Raw genomic sequence first — 22,486 nt, forward strand, 5'->3', positions numbered from 1 at the left:
GACAAGAAACAAGCAATATGGGATGTGACAAGCACCAGGAGTGTCTGACTGAGATTTTCCTTCACTTCCCTTACTCAAAGAGCTTGGTAGCTTATCAGCAAAGTTGAGATGGTGATGCATTAATATTTTATATACCATATTTGAGATGTTGTGCTCTGACTTGTGTCAGCACAGAGGTAAAACTATGCGACTCACAACCCCACATCATCAATACAAACTCTCAACAATGCACCACACTTGGTGATGACTGAGACTCAATAGGTAAAGTTGGTCATCTAGCAATGAGAAAGTTGTGACCCCACTTGACCCTGATTTGCTCCCTCTTCTTCGTCGATGGAAATCGGTATGGATGCAAATACTGATGGCCAGTTCTCCATAGCAACCTCTGCCATTAGTGTATGAATGTGGACTGAAAGGGTGTGAATGAGTAGGTGTGACCTGTGAAATAAAGCCCTTGAGTAGCCAGATGATTAGGAAAGCGCTATATAAGCTCAATTACATTTATCATTCCATTTCCCTGCATTTAAAATAAAAGTGCCAGATGTCGTTATGTTTAAGAGAAAACTGAATTTCACATTGTAGAAAATTAAAACATAAAGTGTGGACAGTGAGCATGCAATGATGCAAGTTGCACCCATGTAAGGCTGAGCAGTGCTGAGTGGGACTTTTAGCCAGTGCCATAGACAGGTCACAGTGTGTACAGAAAAGATTGACTGAAAAACCTCCCCTGGAGTATATGGGTGCAGACAGACCCTGTGGAAGTTGTTGGTTAATGGGAATATTTTGGCTTTAGTTTTGAACAAGTAGCTGAGCTGTGAAGTGTCATCCATCATACAGTCAGTGATTTAGACAAACAGCCATTTTTCTTTAGTTTAGAGTACAGCAGAAGGGCTGCCCGTCCATGAGCCTCTCTATCCTCTTGTGTTCAGATGCGTGGCTCAGCTCAAGCTGATAGCTCTCCCATTCCCACCATCACGGTAACAAGGCACCAGTCAGTAAGTCAACATTTTTCTGCCCCAGTGCATTGTGGGCCTCAGTAGCTCCACAGAGACCCCAGATCCCCCTGAACAAACCCCGTACTTACTCGCCCCCGCCCCTGTTTTTACCCAAAACCCAAAACATGTCTCCTCCCCGACCTCGTCCCCCGTCTGTTCAACTCAGTGTTCCTGCAGCTGTGGCGTTCAGTGTTCATGCAAACCTACCAACTATGACGTCACGTTTGTTGTCAACGGGTAGCGTTGCTTTTGTTTGCTGTTTGGTTGAACAGCTGCCCAGGTGGAGTGTAGGTTTGCTCTGTTCTGTTTCCCTTCATGGTTCTCTACCCCTCACTGGATGTTCTGTTGTGTGGGTTGTCGTAATACCAGAATTTTAAACTTCTATATGATACCAGTAGAAATAAAATGATTCTGATGTTTGTTTTGATACCATGACAATTAAAAATACAATATTAGGTCATTTCTTGTTTTCAGTCATCAAATATTGCAGGTGAACTCCTGTACAGCTGCCCAAACTGTACAAAAACCTTTTTGACTGAAAAGTCTCCAGTTGTTTTTGTGATATTTAGACAGTGTGCAGGAGTTTTCCAGCAATTTCTGATTAATTCATTCCTCCCCTACACATCTGTCTCTGTATAACAGATGCTATTTTGGAACATTGCCATACAATTAAATTAACAGATTGTATTATTTTAAATACATGGTATTGAAAAAGTATCAGAGTATCAAACATTTTGACAACCTTGGGTCCATGTAAATGAAGATGGACAAATTTGTGACTGTTGACTCTAAAATAACAACTAGATTCCTGCACGATGGCTAAGGATTTACTGTTTTATTTGTAAACATGTTGTTTTTGTTCATGCTGACAGAAATGATTCCCGTAAAGTTTGTTGCATCATTCTTCATGAGCCTTTTATACGTCCTTTTTACATGTCTGTGTTTTCAGGAGAGCTCATCCCAGCAGTGCCTGCAGCCCTCGAAGATCCACGTGCTGATCCTGGTTCTGCACGGGGGGAACATCCTGGATACGGGCGGAGGCGACCAGAACAGCAAGCAGGCCGACGTCAACACCATTAGCACAGCTTTCGACACAGTCATGCGTGTTCACTACCCCGCTGCACTGGGACGCATCGCCATCCGCTTGGTGCCGTGCCCTGCCATCTGTGCTGAGGCCTTCTCCCTGGTGTCCAAGTGAGAGGACACACATTTTTCTCTGCACGCTGCAATCACTGAAGATGATGATTGAAGGTTTCTGTTTGTTGACTGTCGTCACTGTTTGCTTTGATGGAAAAGGTCCAGGTTCTGCTCATGACCGAGCTGCTTTCTGTTTTTATGACTTCACTCTCCTCTGTGGCTGCCATGTTTGAAACATGTTCATAATCACATTTTATTTATTTGTTTATTTGTATTTGTTTTTTTCATACAGCCTGAGCCCTTACAGCTATGATGAGGGTTGCCTCTCCAACAGTCAGGACCACATCCCCCTGGCAGCTCTCCCCCTCCTTGCCACCTCTGCCCCACAGTACCAGGAAGCTATTGCAACCGTCATTGTCAGGGCCAACCAGGTGTTTGCAGACTTCATAAAGTCTCTGGACGGGGCAGCTTTCTCTGGCCAGGTCAGTAGAGTCCAGACCCATACCATTGATTTTTGATGTATCCTATAATCCTCCAGTTCATAATGAGTTCTTATTTTTCCCAAAACTTGGTATGTCAACCGCTTTCCCAGTCTTTTGCAAAGCGATCTTCCTTCACTTTCAGTCTGTAGGTAATCTTCTCAGTCACAGGGATATTGCCTACGGTAGACAACCATTGTGTGTGATTTGGTGCATAAGTCTTTAGTAAGTTCCTAGATTATTTTAGTTGTATTTGGGGAACTAATCAGGAGTGAGATCCAAAAGGGCCATCAAGTGAACATCATTTGAAGTTTGGCTATTAATAAACAGGACCAGTGCTGTACTACATTTTATTGAACATGAATATTTTTCTGTCTTTCTCCTTCAAAATACTCCTTTTCTGCATCAACACACTGCTACATCAGGTCCCCCACTGATCAAAACAGTGCAGTAGGTCTTCTGCAGACAGTTGTCTCAGAGCATCTGTCTTTCTTTTCTGAACTTAAGACTTTTTAACGTGTTCCTTTGGGCACAGATTTGATCTTAGGAAATAGGAAGTCACATGGTGCTAGATCAGTCTAATTGGGAGGGTGATTAAGCACTGTGATTTGTTTTTGGGCCAGAAACTACTTTACCAAGAGCGCAGTGTGAGGTGGCATGTTGTCTCCATAAAGACCAAAACCATTTTTCCACAATTGTGGTCCCTTTCTTAAAACTTCTCCGCAAGTTTTTCTAGAACCTGTTTTATAATAATGTTCATTCACTGTTGACCCTTCTGGAGCCCATTCCTCCAAAATTATACCCATGATGTCAAAAATAACAATCAACACGACTTTAATTTGGACTTGCTTTGTCCTGCTTTCTGTGTCCTTGATGACAATGGTGTTTTCCAATGCACTGACTGCCATTTCGTCACACGAGCTTAATGGAAAATCCAAGTTTTATTGCGTGTAATCACTCCTTGAATTTGGGTTTCCTTTTCTGTGTTCTAAAATGTCTCCACAAATCTTCTTGCATTTTCTGTTTGATTAAGAGTTACAAGATTTGGGACAACTTCAGCTCACACTGTTGGAGTCAGAGGAGACCATTTCTGCTATCATTCTCATACTGAGTTGTTGATCATTTTCAAAGATTTCTTCAATGTATTGAATGATTTCAGAAGTTTTTGATGTGCATAGGTGCCCAGAGGGTTCATGATCTTGGACATCGTCTCTGCCTTCACTAAATCGTTTAACCTAATAATTTTCTGACACCTTAGCAAAAACACATCCTCTTTACTTAGTAGCAAGCAGTAAACTATAAACATCACTTATTGCTAACTTGCAGCAGTTGTTCATGACTGTGAACCACATTGTTTTATCCTTATAAGTGCAGTCTCATCATTTACCAGCCATACTGCCAATGACTAAAACAAAGGACATTTTGTGTATATTTTTAAGTTTATTTCAGTTAGGTTTTTAAAGCAACAATTAAGTTTCAGGGTTTATTTGTAAAGCCTTGTTTATATTTTAGTTTCAGTTAATAAAATGGTTGATGTTGCCAGGCAACCAAAGCAGTTGGCAGCAAGAAAGATGGACTCTTGAGTTATATCTTGGACTTGTAGTGTTTTTCACAATTAAGTTGACAACATATGTTGAAACCTGTGAAAACAAAGAAGATGGATGGTCCAGGACACCTTTGAGAGAAAGAATGGGAAATTTCTATCAGGAAAAAAACAAAAAAGGTGACAAGAAGACTTCAGTCTCAACTACAACTCCAGACTAGCTTAAAAGCTAACAACTGCCAGTAACTGCAACGGAACACTGCCTGATCAACAGGAGGCTTACTGAATGTTACCTATTGAGGTAGCATGGGGCAGCGCGTACGAACGCAGCGGCCCAGTGCTCCATCACTAGCAGCAAAACAAAGCCCTACACTCACACCACAACTGACAGCGTGCCCATGGAGTTTGCATCTTTCCTGATGAAGATTATCTGGAAAATGGGGCTCTGAGACTGACGGGAGGAGAACGTAGGGCAGCACAAAACCTACAACCAGAGGGGAGGAGACAGCGACAGCATTGTACGAGAAGGCGGAAGCAGGGCAAACAAGCTGGGCTGCAGGCGAGGCTAAGAGCGGCCCCACACATCTCCCTGGTGGTCACTTCCTTGCCAGCAGGATGGATGATGTGAGGCTGCAGATTTCTAACCACCGCTTGGACCACTGTATTTGCTGCTACAGAGGAGACTGCCAAACGTAATTTTGTTGCATTTTTACAACGCGATGACAATGAATGACTATCTATCTACCTAAAATGTATTTTTACATTTCATTTTTAGTTATTTTGAATGAGTTACAACAGCATGGCTTCACAGTGAAAGAGTGAGGGTACTAGACCAGCCTGCATGCTGCCCAGGCCTGTCTAAACATGCTTCTGTCCCATTTTTTCTTTGGAACCTATTGCAGCCATGTTATCCAGAATGTGTGTTTATTTCCATATAAGTATCAGTTTAAAGATTAAATAGCTTGTATTTGTGCTGTATTTAATTCAAAATAGGTTGGAAATGATTTGCAGATCACTGTATTCTGTTTTATCCATATCTTAACGTAATGTCCCAATATTTTGGGAATTAGGATTTGTATTTGCTTCCAGGTAACTAGTTCTTTAGCAGCATATATTAATGAGTCCAGTCACTTTCTGTGTTGAACTTGTTGTTAAAGCAGCAGGTGTGTAGATATTTAAGGTGAGCCTGGAATCGATTGTATTAATAACCTCGTATTTAACTGTTGTCCTCTGCAGGTTTGCCTCATTGGAGACTGTGTGGGAGGAATCTTAGGGTTTGATGCTCTGTGCAGCAGCAATCAGCCCGTTAATGAGAGTCAGAACAGCAGCCGCAGAGGCAGTGTGGTGAGTGTACAGGTAAAAAAAAAAAAAAAAAGAAAAAAAACATAAAGTACATAACTACAATAAATCCGAACTTATGATTATTGGCCCCAAATCCCTCACCAAATTCATAACTTCAGCCTTCAAATTGACTCCTTCACCCTGTCCCACTCTTCTCACACCCGCAATCTTGGTATCATTTTTGACAGTCACCTCTCATTTGATCCACTACTCTCCTTCCCTGCAGCTGAAACCCTCATCCACGTCTTCATCACATCCAGACTAGATTACTGCAACAGCATCCTCTATGGCACATCCTCTACAGTCCTCAGTAAACTCCAATACATCCAGAACTCTGCAGCACACCTCCTGACCCACACCCGCTCTCATGACCACATCACCCCATCCTCCAAAACCTCCACTGGCTCCCTGTCCCCTACTGCATCAAATTTAAAATCCTCCCCCTCACCCACAAAGCCCTAAACCAAAAGGCCCCTCCTTACCTTACTGACCTCCTGCACCATCACACCCCCTCCCGTAATCTCCGCTCGTCAAACCTCAATCTCCTCTCCCCACCAACAAGAACCAAGCACTGAACCTGGGGGGACAGAGCCTTCTCCATAGCCGCCCCCTCCCTCTGGAATTCACTCCCTAAACATATCCAAGACTCTACGGACTCATCCACATTCAAATCACTGCTCAAAACTCACCTTTTTAAACTGGCTTTTAATGTTTGATTCTATTGTTGTCTTGTCACTTTGATTGCATGTTTGTTTGTTTGTTTGATCGTGATATTGTCCTGTTTTTGGCTTTTTGTGCAATGCGTTTTATTATTTTTGTACAGTGTCTTTGAGTTCTTAAAAAAAGCTCTTTAAATAAAATGTATTATTATTATTATTATTACATATGAAAACGTGCTGTGTAAAGTAAACCTCCTCTCCTCATCATACTGAGATAGCTGGGCTTTGTAAAGTGATGTCTATACTCTATTCTATACAAATGTTTGTTCATGTACCCCTCAGGACCAGGACCTCCTCTCTCCTGGCATCATTGTCAACAGCGGCCACGGTTCATCCTCTCCCACCCTGGAGGGTAGCCGTCACCTCAGTCGCAGTAACATTGACATTCCTCGTGCTGGAGCAACCGACGACACAAAGAGACAACTCCCACGAAAGAGAAGTGACTCCTCCACCTATGAAGTGGACACAATCAAACAGCACCAGGCCTTCCTAACCAGGTGAGTGGAGTCTGGGATGACACAAAAATCCCACCTGGGAGTTAAGAAAATATCTCAGACCTGGTCTTAAGTCCTGTCAGAGTGATTTATTTTAGCTCTTCATGAGGACATGACTTTGTGCTGTCCTTCCAGCTTGCACTCCAGTGTGTTGAGGAATGACGTAGCCTCACGCAGGTCGAGCAGCAGCACCATGCTGGACGGTTGCTCCCTTGGGAAGTTTGACTTTGAGGTGTCCGACTTCTTCCTGTTTGGCTCTCCGCTGGGATTAGTGCTTGCCCTGAGAAAGACTGTCATTCCAATGCTGGATGGTGAATATACCATACCTTTTTTAAAGATATATTTTGGGGTATTTAGCCTTTATTTGTATAGGACAGCATATGGGGTAGGAAATCTGGGAGAGTGAGGGATAATAAGCAGGAAAGGAGCCTGAGGTCGGACTTGAACCCTGATCAGTTGCTTGGAGGACTATAGCCTCCATACAAGGGGTGTGACATAACTGATGGCTGTTTCATCCCAAGTATACAGTACGAAAAAGTATGTTTGCTGTAACTATCAGTCTTAATTATTACGAAATAAATAATAAAAGATGGTTGCACTTTTTCTTAACCTTTATTTAAGTCCTGAAAACCATTGAGGTTGCCTTCATTAACAGTGACACTGAAATACAAAAATACAAAATGAAAACAAACCAAGAAAGTATAATTCTAAGTGAAAGAATGAATACAAACTATGTTAAAATAATTTCATGAGGGCTTAATGACAAAGTTCCTTCATCATAAAGATAATTTGTTGTATATACTTAAAATTAACCTTTGGACTGTTTGAGAAGGTATCCTAATAAATAATTGTTCAACAGCTCTTCCAGCCAAAAGGAGCTGTCCATAAAGACCCTCTCCATCTCCTCTCTAATATTTCTGGTTTGATTTCTCCCCCTAGTGGCTCAGTTGCGGCCTGCCTGTCAGCAGGTTTATAACCTGTTCCACCCGGCCGATCCCTCTGCCTCCCGCCTTGAGCCTCTGCTGGAGAGGAAATTTCACCTCCTGCCCCCGTTCAATGTGCCACGATACCAACGGTTTCCCCTGGGAGACGGAAACTCCGCCCTACTGGGTGAGCTCTCTGCACCAACTTTATTGATATCAGTTCAATTCATATTCAGTCATAGATTTGTATGATTTTTGCCCCTCTGACTGGGATTCACATGCACAGACACAAATGTTAAATCTCTGCCTTAAAGGCCTGTTTGATTTCTCCCTTTTAACTTGAGATCACATCAGCTGAGACTAAAGAACTTTTGTTTATCCACTGTCCTGTTTCCCACTGCTGCATGCTCTAGACCGCACATCTTTAAACTCCTTGTGTAGCACATAATAAGTTTTCCTTTCAGATAAACTAAACATTGTCTCATAGAAAAATGAAACATTTTTCTGCTGTTTGTGCTTCAACGTTTGTTATGAAGCAGTTGTTTCATCTGAATGTGGTCGTAGTCCTGCCGGTTGTTTCTGTTTGGACTCGTCTTATAGTGGAGTAACCCTTAAAGACTCAGCTTTATCTGTTTATACTACTAGAATGAAATTTGAAACCTAACTAATTTTTTTCAGGAATATTCTTGAAACAAGCCTCATTACAGAGAGGTTTTAGGCTTCATAAGCTGGACAAACATCAAGATATTTTCAAGGACTTCAGTCCAAGGGGGTATTAAAGTGTCCTTAAAGCGCTAGCCTTCATCCAAGGAATAGTGAATATCCCTACATCTTCCTTTGGTGACCAAGGCTGACTACACACTAGAAAATTTTGAGCCTAATTGTTGGCCTGATTGGCCTTAATGATTTGAGGGGTTAGAGCCCATTTTTTCACCAGATGCTACCCAGCAGACTAATCACAGGGCTTGTATTCTTGTTGTAATGACCTCTAGTTATGTTTAAGGGAGGTGCAGGCCGCTGCAAAGGTTCCAGGCTATGTGGAGCTGTGTCATTTGCTACAGTGTAGATTCAATGCATAAGTGTACGTCAAGCTTTATGTTTCAAGAGGAGAACATTTATACAAGCAAACAAGCTGAAGAAAGGGCTTTTCCTGTCGAGCTGAGAACAACAAACTCTTGGAGTTTTTTCAGTTTTAGGAAGTTATAAAAGTATGCAAGGTCATTTGGCATGGACTAAGGGCTTGACTCTGCTTTCTTGTCTCATGTTCGGCTGTTCTCCTTTCATATGTTTTTGTGTCTTCCTTGTCTTTCTTTCTTTCCTCCTCTCTCGGCCTCCTGTCCCCATATCTGCATACTTGACTGTCTACCTCCAAAACCCCTGACCTGACCCCAACCCCCCCCCCCCTCCTGCCCCCCTACCCCTCCCCTCTGTAGTGGAGACAGTCCAGAGCAACGCTCAGCTGCTGCTTGACAGCGGGCCCCCCCTGTCCTTTCGCTGTCAGGAGACCATCAGTGAGACCTGCATCCCCGTGCCAGTGCTAAACTGGCAGGAGGGCTCGCTCAGAGTGGAGTGTGTGTAGCCTTTCCCATTCACCTTCACTCACCTGTCCTCTGTTTCTGTGTCTTTTTGTTCTGTCCTTACTGCTGTCCTGTGCAACATGCTCAGTTTACGTCGTTCTTCCATGTGTTGTTTCCAAGTATTCCCATTGCTACAGTCAGATCTAATAAATCCAAATCCAGATAATGGCTTTCCTCATCTCAGTGTTCTGGATAAACTTTCAGCATAAACCAAACACTTTGCCATGGAAATACTCTGGAAAATCAGCTCTGCATCTCATGTAGTATCATTTTTGAATGTTTCCATTACACCTACATGTCACTTTCAGTGTAAAACGACTGGAGCATTTGTGTTTGTGCTGTGGTTTTTAAGCCAGGTTCTAGTGCATCTGCATCATATCTATAAAATGAGATTATTAATGTCAAAGGTGGCTTGTTTTAATTCCAGGAATGTTGAAATGTGATGATCGTGATGATTGTGCTGCTTGTTGTGTCATGTTTGTGCAGTTTCCTTTCTATAGAGCTCAATATAGATATCCCTCATTTAGTGTTGCCTGTGTTTGTCCTTGAAATAAGGCTCAGAGGTCATATGATTTTATAAAATCTCCACATAATTTAACGTCTTTCAGTAAGAATGGTTCTAACATGAAATTACTTTGCTGTCATATAAGAATCCCCTCCATGAAATATTAACATGTAGGGCTGCACGATTATGGCCAAAATGATAATCACAATCACTGATTTTCTTTTTTTACTGTATCTAATATTCCAGTGAGCAGAGCTAAAAGGTTTTCAGCATTTTGGTACCTTTCATTTCAAGTCCTTCTAAACTGCTAAATCTGTTTGGTTTTTTTGTATAATAGTACCAAAGGCATCTTTAAATCTGCAGATCTTCAGTCGTATTTTAAGCAGTGGCTCCTTCGAACGATAATAAAAGAGCACAAAACTGCAGATGTATTTTTGCAATGCAGACAGTGTACAGAAGTTTTTCTCCATATTTATTATTGTACTGCAGAGGCAGATGCCTGATGCTCTTGAGTCCAGAACAAATTGTTGCCCATAGGATGATAAATCCTGTCCTAGCTTGTATTGTATCCTATCATATCACATCATATCATACTGCAGTATCTTACCATAGTGTGTTGGTACATCATATCTAATCTTATTGTATTGTATGTTATTGTATCATATCATAAAGCCATACCGTTGCATCAAAGTAGTTTTTCCTACCATAATGTATTCGTTCATATTGTGTATTACACTTTATCATGTAATCCTACTATATTGTGTTGTATGGTACCAAGTTGAACCATATCGTACCATACTGTATAGTATTATACTGTATCATATCCTACTGTATGGTATGGTATCATACCATATTGTATTGTACCAAACTGTATCATTGTGTATTTTAGCAGTGTGTCAAGAAACTGCATCTTACTGTACTGTTTCTGTTTGCATTGCATATAATATCTGATCCTATTACATCATACAATACCATATTGTACCCTATCGTGTTGCAGTGAAACGTTGCATCAAGGTATTTTATCGTACCATACTGTATTGGTTTATATTGTTTATTATATCTAACCTATCATATTCATTACATTGCATCCTATCATGACGTACCATACTTTTTGACTTTGTACTGTAAGGTATGGTATTGTATCGTATTGTACTGTGTCGTATCCTATCATATTTATAATATCAAGGTATAACATTGTACCATACTGCATTAATTTATATTTTACATTATATATCATCTCATCCTATTACATGGTACTATACCATATTAAATTGTATCATATCAAACCTTATCGTATCGCGTCTATCGTATTGTATCGTATCATATTGTATCGCGTCCATCGTATTGTATCGTATTGCATTGTTTCATGTCTATTGTATCGTATCGTATTGTATCCTATCATATCGTATTGTATCGTATTGCATCATATCGCATCGTATTGTTTCTATCGTATCGTATTGTATCGTGTCTATCATATCACATCATACCGTTGCGTCAAAGTAATGATTCCTACTATACCGTATTGGTTGGTATTAAATGTTAAATTTTATCCTATTACACAGTTTTTTATCATATCAGATCGTATCAAATCATGCTTTATCTTATTTTAATGTACTGTACTGTACAGTGTATTAACTTATCCTACCATACAGTATTGTATTGTAATATATTGTGTGGTATCGTACCGCATTGTATCATATCATATTGTGTTGTTTTGTATCGTAGCATCAAGGTACTGTACCGTACCATATTGTATCGGTTTTTATTGTACATTATGTCTTATCTTATCCTGTTACATTGTACCATACTGTATTATATCTTATTGCATCATATCAACCTGTACAGCATATTACCAAAGCATCATCTATCATACTGTATTGTATCACATAGGGATGCACAGATGCATCAGTTTAGCATCATTAACAGTCCATATCTGCCATGTTCATAAACACCAGCCATCGGCTGATACATGTGGCATGAACAGATATCAGTAACCAATGTTTATCTGTTGTGTACAATCAGTTTCACGTTGGTATATACTATAGCTGCTGAATCAAATAAGAGATTTTCTACAGGACAGAAAAAGAGACCTCTTGGGCAAACCGAGATCTTTTTTATGGTCAGTCAGGCTCTCTTTGAATGACAAAAACATCGCTATCAGAATCAACTAAATTCCTTTGAACTGTAGAGTCTGTCATGGCTTTAGTTTTTAATCCATCTCTATAGTATCTCGTAGTGGTAACACTCCATTGTTCTGCCTTACTTTGGGTTAGTGGCTGTTTAATAGTCCTTTACAGTTGTGACTTTTCTGTGAGTGCTAAGCGTGTGCATTATTTTTGCAGTTGGAGCATGCATTTAAACACTAAAATCCTTCTCAAACATATTTTTTTTATCTTGGGAAGGATAAAACAGTGATTGGACTAACATTAGATTAATCGTGCATCCCCACTACTACATGGATATGTTTGTAACAGATGTTGTGATTTAACATCACTCAGTGTTTTATGTCCTCATAAGCCCGTGTTTCTGCTTGAACAGAAATCTGACTTTATGGTTTCACATGTCCTCTGAAACCACGGTGCCCGCCGTCACATTTCCCACCCCCCCTCCCCTCACCTCACTGTGAGTGCCCCTTACCTGTGTCTCTGTCTAATGGGATCTCCTTGTTTCGGCTCAATAGCGGATGTTGTTCAGTCTCATGGTGGTGTCTTCATGGACAGTTCGTACCCCTCATCCCCCGTAACGGGCCCCCTCTCCCGGGGCCAGCGGAGGGCCAGTGAGGTCAGCATTGCCAGCCAGGTCTCAGGAATGGCAGACAGTTACACTGCCACCAACATAGCTAACAGTAAGTGTTCTTGATACCAACCAGCCTCTCTCTCTCTTTCCTCCACTCACACACTCATCTGTTTATTCTCCCTCTTCCTCTCTTTATCTCTCCTCCTCATCCTCCTCTTTCTCCAACCCCCGTTGCTCTGACTCCTCACACACCCTACACTCCTGCAAAGAGATGAATTTCCACTCCTTTTCTTACTCCTGCCTAGCCAGACTTTAACTAGGCTGTCATACAAAGGATTTCCTACTTTTGTCAAAAGTGCCAGAAGAAGAGGAAGTTTAGCGCCACTTTCCACTGTCTGTCTTACTCTTATCCACTGTCTAAATGTAAATGCAAAGAACGAGTGCTGCATTTATCTGATGTTGCAATGCATGTAACACCAACCATTCTTGCATCGTCCACACTCCCTACTGCGATGTTTGCTGAGATGAAAAGTATTCTGTTGTGTTTTATGTCTTCCAGTGTCCCCCCTTCCCCCTCTATCAGAGCATTTGTTTGTACTTCACATAGGTATTATTCTGCACACTGCTTTTTTTGTACCTACAGCACAACCCAGGAGATGCAGATGACCTAGCTACAGCAGATTTTCTCTCAAATGACACCAGCACCACTCTGCCCTGCAGCCTTAATACTGAACTAACTGTTATTTTTTAGCTTTGACTTTCACAGTTCATCTGTACGGACGCTGGATACTTCTCAACTTCAGTCTTCAGACTAAGGGTGTCACATAAATCAGAGTTTTAGCTTTAATAAGATACCAGAAACAAAAATCTAAAAATGCTGACTCATGTTAGGGATGGAAAATGATTTACAGATATTAAAACTTTCTTTTTATTTAGATTGTGATATTTGATTAAACTGTAATCTCTATTTGAAAGTGTACCAATACAGAGTAGGAACACTAAATAATACCATTACAGTCCTTAAAATTATAAGTTTTCGGCATTTGCATCAGCTGCTCTCAACCCTTCTCTCGATAATTTAGTAGCACATAGTTTGCACTCTGCTCTACTTCTTTTATTCTCATTTATGTTGAAATATCACCAAATTACAGACATGGCTTTAACTTGCCTTTTTTTCTCGAATAATGACACGCTAATTATTTCTACCTGTTGTGGTACAATCGCCAGGCAGCAACAGATGTCTGTAGCATATCTGAAAACCATAACTATGAGGCTAAACATCAGTAGAAAGAAGAAGAAACATGTAATGCCTTTTGACACAACTGTTGTGTATATAGACTGTTGAACAGTCTATATATCTTGGCATTATTAAGTGATATAGATGTTTCTTCATTTTAAATTACTGCCAAGCAGTGCAAAATCTGTTATCCCCCTACAGCAGTTTCCATTTTTGTTAGCATCATGCCAAAAAACTCAGGTATACACTATATGGACAAAAGTATTCAGCCAAATGACCATTACACCAACACAGACTGTAATGACATTATATTCAAATACATGTACTTTGATATGGAGTTGGCCCCCTTTTGCAGCTATACTGGCCTTGGAAGACTTTCCACAAAATTTTGGAGGGTTTCTGTGGGAATTTGTGCCCATTCTTTCTGTAGAGTATTTAAAAGATCAGGCACTGATGTTGGATGAGAAGGCCTGGCTCACAATCTCTTTTCCAGTTCATCCCAAAGGTACCTGATGGGGTTAGGTCAGGGCTGTTTGCGGGCCATTCAAGTTCTTCCGCAACAAACTCATCAAACCATGTCTTTATAGTTTTTACTTTTTGCTCTGGGACACAGTCATGTTGGAATAGAAAAGGGCCTTCCACAAACTGTTGCCACAAAGTTGGAACCATAGCAATGTCCAAAATGTCATGACATTCTGAAGCATTAGGATTGTCCTTCACTGGAGATAAGAGGCATTGGACTTGGTGATATGAGTCTTGCATACAGCTACTCGGCTATGGAAACCCATTCTATAAAGTTCCCAGCACACAGTCTTTATGCTTACATCAATGTCAGTGGAAGTACAGAACTCTTCAGCTATGGAATCTGCAGAGCGTTGGCAACTTTTGCACACCATGCAGCTCATCAGTGGTTAGCCCTGCTCTGTGATTTTACGTGATCTTCTACTTCATGGCTGAGTTGCTCTTGCTCCGAAATGCTTCCACTTTGTGATTATATCACTTAAAGTTGACTGTGGAATATCAAACAGGAATGACATTTCCTGAAGTGACTGAGCTCCTCAGAACAACCCATTTTGTATCACAAATGTTTGCAAATGGAGACTGCATGGCTAGGTGCTTAATTTCATACACCTGTGGCAACAAGTCTAATTGAACAACCTGAATCCAATAATTACCAGTTGTGGTCAAAATACTTCCACATAGTGTTTATTCTGATGAGGTTGTTAAGCCCTTTTCACATGTGTAACCAGGTGTGAAAAGTCATTTATTACATTTACTCATGTTGTGTTATTGTGTATCTTTTTGTGTACTTGAACTTTTAAAGTAGATTTTAAAATCAGTACTTTTACTTTACGAGCAGGGTTGTGCCTCTCTACTTTTAATGTCGTTGTCTACTGAGTAAAAATATAAAAACTAAGTGACAGAAAGACGAAGTTCAAAATTTCCATCAACTATGTGAAACTTGCTAGTTGTTAGTTAGACTAGTACAACATGGTGTTCAGAAGCACACAGTTAGAAAAGTTTCCACATTATATCCAAAATTTGTAGTTGCACTTCAGTTCATTAAATTGTATGCCTTTAATTAAATGTGGTTTAAGGTTCTTATTCTCTTGTTGTTGTTTTTTTCCACATAAGGGAAAAATCATTTTTTCTCTTCAGTGCCCCCTTGTATCCCAAGTAACTACTTATAACTTCGAGTAAAAATCGGATACTTACTTTTTACTTCAACTTGAGAAGATTTGTAGATTGTTTGCTTCTGCTTGGGTACATTTTAATCAATTTTGTTCAAATATGAATAGGGCTTTAGAAATTCTTGTTTTCTTTGAGTAATATCCAGTGACTTTCAAACAGTAAGTTTCTTTTAAATGCACATCCCCAATTTTTATGTCACAGCAACAAAAATACTAGTCCTAGGTAGTCCTAGCAAACGCCTGCACACTGTCCAGATTTCAGAACAGAAACACTGCCATATCTTAATACCATATCTGCCATGCATTTGTGTAATTAAGACGTTTCTTTCTCTACTCCCTGTGTACATAGGAGACATAAACAACTTTTGCATCTTTATAAGACACCAGTACTTGCCAACCTGTAAATTTTAAAGAACCATGGCCGCTCTCTTTCTCTTTCTTTGGTACTTTTTTGATAAGATTACTCATTAAAATAACAGGGTTTGTATTGTTTTTTTTAAACATGTGGTATCAAAAAGCATAAAACTTATCAAAGGATTGAAATCTTTGATGACTGTGCTTCTAACTGAGGTTTTCAAAAAATATCAGTTCTTGATCCTTTTTGATGCCAAGGTAATGCAAATAATACAAGCTCTATTGTTTTGAGTGATTGAAAGAATTGAAAAGGACAGAAGCTTTGAAAAATACTACAGATCATAAATCATATGGCAAGTATGTAAGGAGAGGAATTAATCCATCAAAAACTTTGGCAACAAAACACTTAAGACAATGTGCAGGAGTTTCCCTGCATCTTTTAGGTATTAAAAACAAGAAATCCCTTATCTTTTGATACCTAAAACTTCTGTTTTTGTTGCTGGGGTATCTAAACAGGTACCAATATTGCTTACAAGTATCAAATGTAAGTTTAAAACTCTGGTTTTGTGACACCCTTTCTTCAAACTGTTCAAAAAGTCATAAACATCTTGTAGAAAAATGACCTCCTTGTTTTCCTTTGTTTTGTCCTTGTAGCCAAATCAGACCAAATTACCCAAACCAAAAAGTTTGGCCTTTTATCCCAGCTCGCTCTCTCATCCCAGAGAGGATTCTCACTGAAAAGTCCTCCTAAGTCCCGTAAAAAAGCTGTCGCCAGCCAGGCTGCAGTACCGCCTGAAGCCGATATAGAGGCAGAGCTGGAGGGTGAGATCAGTGAGAGTTTAAGTCCCATCGCTCAGTACGAGAACTGCCTGTCAGCTGGCCTGGACTGTGCTATATCTGATCTGGTCTCACTGGACTCGCAGGCGGAAGTGGATCAAGGTATTCTTTTTAAAGGAACAGACCTCTGAAATCACCATGAAGCTTCAGTTCTTTCCTGAAATCCTCAAACTTGGGCTGCTCTTCAAGAATGCTCCTTTTACCTCCCCTTATCTTTCATTCTTTCAAATTCAAAAGGATTCAAAGCAGTGATTTACACTAATGTGAAAGGACTTGTACCCATACTAACATGATTAACCTTCTGTGATTGCCGGAAATCATGCATCCGTTCTGATTTTCTTCCTCTTCTCTTGATTCTCAGCACTAAAATTCTGGTTAACAACAATCAAAAGTCCTGATCTCCTCCTTTCAGCTGAAGAACTTCTGGGATTGGTGATGCTTGCTGTTTAAGAATCACATCTTTTTGCTTTAGCTGTAGAGGTGTTGCACCTTTATATGGCATTATATAAACCACACTGATTCTTACATTATCATCTCATGTATCTGCACATCCACCCATGACAGTTGCAGCACGATGGTGGGGCACAAAGCGGCTGGACTTTGCCCTGTACTGTCCCGACGCTCTGACAGCTTTCCCCACAGTGGCTTTACCACATCTCTTCCACGCTTCCTACTGGGAGTCCACAGATGTTGTGTCTTTTCTGCTGAGACAGGTGAGTTAAATTTGGAATAACTGCAACTGTTTATGGCTGGTGACCAGCTTCAGTCATCAAAACATATCCTTTAGGGATGCTTGAAGACTAAGGAAAAGTACATCTTCTACAAATCTTGAAAAACAGGTGGAATCATGGTTTGATATGTTACCAAAAGGACAATTATTAGCTAGATTAAATGTTGAATGTGCCTTAAAGGTCAAAGGATTGCTAAGATATTCTGAGCATCTGGTTAAATTACTGTAACTGCTAAATATTTGTTTATTTGAGTTGTTTCGATGCCTAAAATTGTTTGGCTTTGGGATATCCTGTGACTCAAATTGATGATCCTGTCTTTAAATAAATAAAAGCTTTCATATCTGAAAACAAAAACCTGTCTCTTCCAGGTCATGAGACATGAAAACTCTAGCATCCTGGAGCTCGACGGAAAAGAAGTTTCTGAATTCACCCCATCTAAACCTCGAGAGAAATGGCTCCGCAAGAGGACGCACGTGAAAATTAGGGTAAGTATGACAAGACTTGAACACAAGAGGTCATGAAAAGTTCAGCCACTTTTTATAGGATTTTTTTCCAACATTTGTCATCCAAAAATCAAAACAAGGCCAAAGTAATGTCTAAAGAAATTCTACATTATTTCCTTGTTTTTGTGTAATTAACATTGACGAAGCCTCAGTTGAACAAACATTTTCTTTCCCTCCATCCACAGAACGTGACAGCCAACCACCGTGTCAATGACGCTGTGTTCACAGAAGACTCCCAGCAGGTGGTGACGGGACGCTTCATGTACGGCCCTCTGGACATGGTCACCCTGGCTGGAGAGAAGGTGAATTCCTCGCAAAAACACAGACTGATGCCAGAAAGGCCCATCGTATTAGTGCTAAAGATTTTTGTCCGTCTTTTGCAGGTTGATCTCCACATCATGACCCAGCCTCCATCAGGAGAGTGGGTCTACTTCAACACAGAGGTGACCAACAGCAGTGGACGTGTGTCTTTTGTCATTCCAGATGACAAACGTCTGGGCATCGGAGTTTATCCAGTCAAAATGGTGGTCAGGTGAGAAAAGTTTGATCTCTGTTTGTAGAGCTACTCCACAGCGATACAGTGATACCAGTAATTTACCAGTACGAAATTTAATAATGCCTGGATGTTTTTTTGTTTTTTTGTTTTCTTTCAGGAAAATTAACAAACTCTGCTAATAATTCTGTAAAACTTTGCCTGGAATATTCTCCTAAATTCCAAAGTGTTTCAAAATTACTTAAATCCCCTGAAAAATAATTTACATTTCTGTAACAATTCGCAAATATTTTTGACAAAACTGTAATTTTCAGTAAAATTCCTCCAAAAATCTTGAAGAAAGTTTCTGACAAAATCTACAACGTTAAAGAAAGGTTTTTTAAAAAATCTATGGAAAATTCCTTGCCAAAAAATCTAAAGATTTTCTGAAAAAATTTCTGTGAATTTTTAGCAAAATGATCCAAAAAAGATGTTCCCAAACTTTTAAGAAAAATCCTTCAAAATTTCATGAAAGCTCACAAAAATGCACTACACTACAGCTGTTTTCTTGTTTCATGTTCACAATCTGTGACCAGACTTACTATCTGACATCTTGACTTATGGTATATTTCAGGCTGTGATTATATAAAAAAGGAAAACTTTATTGTCATTCATTTAGGAATGCAAGATATATTCATCATGATATCAGTAGCAGCAGATATTAGCTTAAAAAGTAGTTTATCTGTATTGGCAGATATGAAAATTCTAGTAATATTTACAACCGATATTTTGACTTTGAAAGGCTACTTATATCAGCTGTAAATATTGGCCGTCCTAACAAATAACTCTGTGGAGTTTAGTTCTAGAATAACAGACATCCCTAATTCATTTGAATAATTTCCTTGAAAAATAAAACTATCCCCAAACCCTAACAGAATGTCCTTTGTATGTTTTGTAATATATCTGTGTGTTTGTGTTTCATTATCCTCATTCACCACATCGCTGGCCTCACATATTTCTCAGTTTTAACCCTCTGTTGGACTTTTATCCCTCAGGGGTGACCACACGTTTGCTGACAGCTACCTAACGGTTATTCCACGTGGCACAGAGTTTGTGGTGTTCAGCATTGACGGGTCGTTTGCCGCCAGTGTGTCAATCATGGGCAGTGACCCCAAAGTGAGAGCAGGAGCCGTAGACGTTGTCAGGTACAGAGCTGCTCTTCTTCTACTGTTTTATCTTTGTTTTTAGTTTCCTTACACCCTTCTTAGTTCTGTTGTCCTGCTGCTTTTCATCACAGACACTGGCAGGATTTGGGCTATTTGATCATTTATGTGACCGGGCGACCAGACATGCAGAAACAGCGCGTGGTGGCGTGGCTGTCTCAGCACAACTTCCCTCATGGCATTGTCTCATTCTGTGATGGCCTGGTCCACGACCCGCTCCGACACAAAGCCAACTTCCTCAAGAGCCTCACCGAGGTAAGAATGGAGGAGAAATGTGCTGTTTGACAGGCATCCGAGATTATGTGTTTGGGATCTGGATCTTTGTAGGTTTTTAAAGTAAACATTAAGATTAAAAACCAAACTTTCGATGCTGATTCCTCACAGTCATTATGAGTAATGACTGTGAGGAATTTTACCTCAGTCTTAGAGAGACAGAAAGGAACATGAACCCTCGAATGGAAAAAACCTGTCTGCCTCTCCCTCTGTTACCTCGTATCACTTTATCATTTAAAGCCCCACCCACCAAATGACTCACCAAACATGCACACCAACCTTTGTAGCTGTTAACTAAATGTTCCACTCAGCTGGTTATGTCAGAGGGCAGACACAGTTACAGCTGATCAATATACATTTACAAAATGAGTAACTGGTGTGTGCGGCACATCTGATGGACTCTCAACTCTACTGAGGAGAGAAGAGAAAGCTCTCAGGTCTGTCAAGATACCAGAGTTCTAGACTTTGATAGGATTCCACTAAACTTAAAAAACATTGATGCCTGTTTAAACACCAGGGGGACAAACATGAGCCCTAGGCACACAATACTGGGCAATTTCTTATATTTATTTAACAAGAAGTGCAGGAAAACTCCTGTGCATTGTCTACATTTCACTAATATGTGTACTAAAATGTGTGCCGATATATTTGAGGGGTTTAGACACTACGCTCTCTCTGTTTCATGTCAGATTTTGGTTAAAATATTCCTGAAGATCTGTAGTTTTCTAAAAGTTTAATAACTTTTAATACCACTGATCAATAAAACAACAGACTTGCGGTATGAAAAGGTAGGTAGAAAACTTGGGCAACCTCTCAGTCGACACAAGTCAAATAGATGCTTTATGATGTACAAAGACAGCATAATGAGATCCTTCACCAGTGAATTAACATGAACTGGTTCAGTCAATCAATCTTCAATTAAACTTTATTGATATAGCACTTTTCATTCAAAACAATGATGCACAAAGTGCTTCACAGATGAAAAAAAATAAAGGAAAACATGACCTCACCCCTCTCTCCCACTCTGCAATCCATGCACAATGTTGGCAAAAAAAGTCAAAGCAAAGCAGATGGATTCGCCCATTTCCGTGTTTCTCACTGGCGAATCCATCTTGCAAAGCTCCCATCTGAACAGTTTGGGCTCGCTTAAAAAGTCCAGTCATCCAGTCACCCTCTGAGTGTTTTTTCAAAGCCTCTCCCAAACACCGTCTATGGAAGGTTTTCCAGGCTACATAAATAATGGATTTTGTGAGACCTTACAAACTGAGGAAACGCTATCTTAAGTTCATAACAAGGAAACATAGGAGTTTTGGTTAAAGTGTAGACATAAAATAAAATAAGATTATCTAAAAAAACAAAAGAAGAAAGACGGCTCAGTTAAAAGATGTAAAATATGATAATAGAATGCAAACTCATTAAAATATGTTAAAATAGGAGGTTCAACTTCTAAAAGATAATCCTGAAATTAAACTAGGATGTGTTACAATGTTAATTATTAAAAACCTAATGGGTGATGATATGAAATTTAGTAGATAGCCAGACTAAAAAGGTAGGTCTTAAATTTGCTTTTAAAAACATTAACATTCAATGCTTCCCTCAGGTCCTCAGGTAAGCTGTTCCATAGTCGGGGGCCTTAGTGATTAAAAGATGCCTCACTGCATGTTTTGGTTATAAGAGGTCACTTCCTGAAGACCAGGGGGCTCTGCTGGGCTCCTTAGGGTAAAAGCACATCAGATAGATAAGAACTTTTAAAACCAATAATCCAAGAATCTTAAAATCAATTGTAAAACACTTAGCCAGTGCAGAGACTCTGAAATAAGTGTGATGTGAGCTCTCTTTCTGCTCTTTGTCAGCATTTGTGTTATTGAGTTCTGGAGTAGTTGCAGCTTTCTTTTAAGGAGATCACAAAGTAGAGCGTCACAGTAATCAGTTCTTCAAGTAATTATATGAATTTGCTTTAGAGAAACAGTCACACTTACAAAATGTTCTTTGAAATTATTTTTGTGATATTGCTGATATGTAGCTTGAAACTCAGCTCCAAATCACCTGTCACACTTAGATTTTGACCTGCTGACAGGGATTAAAAGATAGTGCTCGGAGTTTGCTGAATGGTTTCCCTCTTTTAGCCCCTGTACCTATGACTAAAACCTGAGTTTTGTCCTGGTTAAGCTGTAAAAAGTTCTCAACCATCCATGATTTAATGTTTAAAATAAAATTAAATAATGCTTCAAGTGGTCCTTTGTCATTAGGATGCACTCAGCTTAGTGATAAGAGTTACCCCTTTGTCCATAGGGGGCAGCAAAGGACTCAAACCAGCAGTACCTCATGGAGCTCATCTCCAGATCAGACTCCTTTAAAGGCCCTCTCTTATTGTTTCTTTTTCTTTCTGTTATGATGCTTTTGGTGCTGTTTTTTAACAAGATTCTTTTCAAACAGTAAAGCCTATGGCAGCTCTAAGTTTTCTTACTGTTAACAGGCTCACATGAGGATATTTGCCGGTTACGGATCAACCAAAGACATCTCTGTCTACACCTCCATCGGCCTCCCTGCCTCCCAAATTTACATCGTTGGTCGACCCTCCAAAAAGATGCAGCACCAGTGCCAGGTAACGTACTTTTATCTGAAACATTGATTCCTTTTGTGTTGTTGTGTTTTTTTCTCTCACCTAGACATTCTGATTCCATACTTGGATAATAAATAATTTGATTAAATGTAT

At 39.9% G+C, this 22,486-nt stretch overlaps 1 protein-coding gene across 11 annotated transcripts in view; it reads left to right on the forward strand.

Annotated features, from left to right (window-relative positions):
- Positions 1 to 22,486, forward strand: part of LOC121509716 (membrane-associated phosphatidylinositol transfer protein 2-like) — a 172,163-nt gene that overhangs the window by 144,312 nt on the left and 5,365 nt on the right. For 6 of the 11 annotated variants that reach the window (XM_041787320.1, XM_041787322.1, XM_041787323.1 and 3 more), the window contains 16 exons: positions 1,945 to 2,189; positions 2,425 to 2,614; positions 5,391 to 5,510; positions 6,497 to 6,711; positions 6,844 to 7,019; positions 7,648 to 7,818; positions 9,065 to 9,202; positions 12,394 to 12,558; positions 16,386 to 16,670; positions 17,133 to 17,281; positions 17,668 to 17,784; positions 17,988 to 18,104; positions 18,186 to 18,334; positions 19,330 to 19,479; positions 19,572 to 19,752; positions 22,247 to 22,375. In XM_041787320.1, coding sequence (XP_041643254.1) covers positions 1,945 to 2,189; positions 2,425 to 2,614; positions 5,391 to 5,510; positions 6,497 to 6,711; positions 6,844 to 7,019; positions 7,648 to 7,818; positions 9,065 to 9,202; positions 12,394 to 12,558; positions 16,386 to 16,670; positions 17,133 to 17,281; positions 17,668 to 17,784; positions 17,988 to 18,104; positions 18,186 to 18,334; positions 19,330 to 19,479; positions 19,572 to 19,752; positions 22,247 to 22,375 — 2,697 coding nt within the window. The remainder of the gene's footprint in view (positions 1 to 1,944; positions 2,190 to 2,424; positions 2,615 to 5,390; positions 5,511 to 6,496; positions 6,712 to 6,843; positions 7,020 to 7,647; positions 7,819 to 9,064; positions 9,203 to 12,393; positions 12,559 to 16,385; positions 16,671 to 17,132; positions 17,282 to 17,667; positions 17,785 to 17,987; positions 18,105 to 18,185; positions 18,335 to 19,329; positions 19,480 to 19,571; positions 19,753 to 22,246; positions 22,376 to 22,486) is intronic. The other 5 variants (XM_041787327.1, XM_041787329.1, XM_041787328.1 and 2 more) reach the window with 5 other exon arrangements.

This window comes from Cheilinus undulatus, linkage group 5 (assembly GCF_018320785.1).
Source record: "Cheilinus undulatus linkage group 5, ASM1832078v1, whole genome shotgun sequence".
Classification (NCBI taxonomy): Eukaryota; Metazoa; Chordata; class Actinopteri; order Labriformes; family Labridae; genus Cheilinus; species Cheilinus undulatus.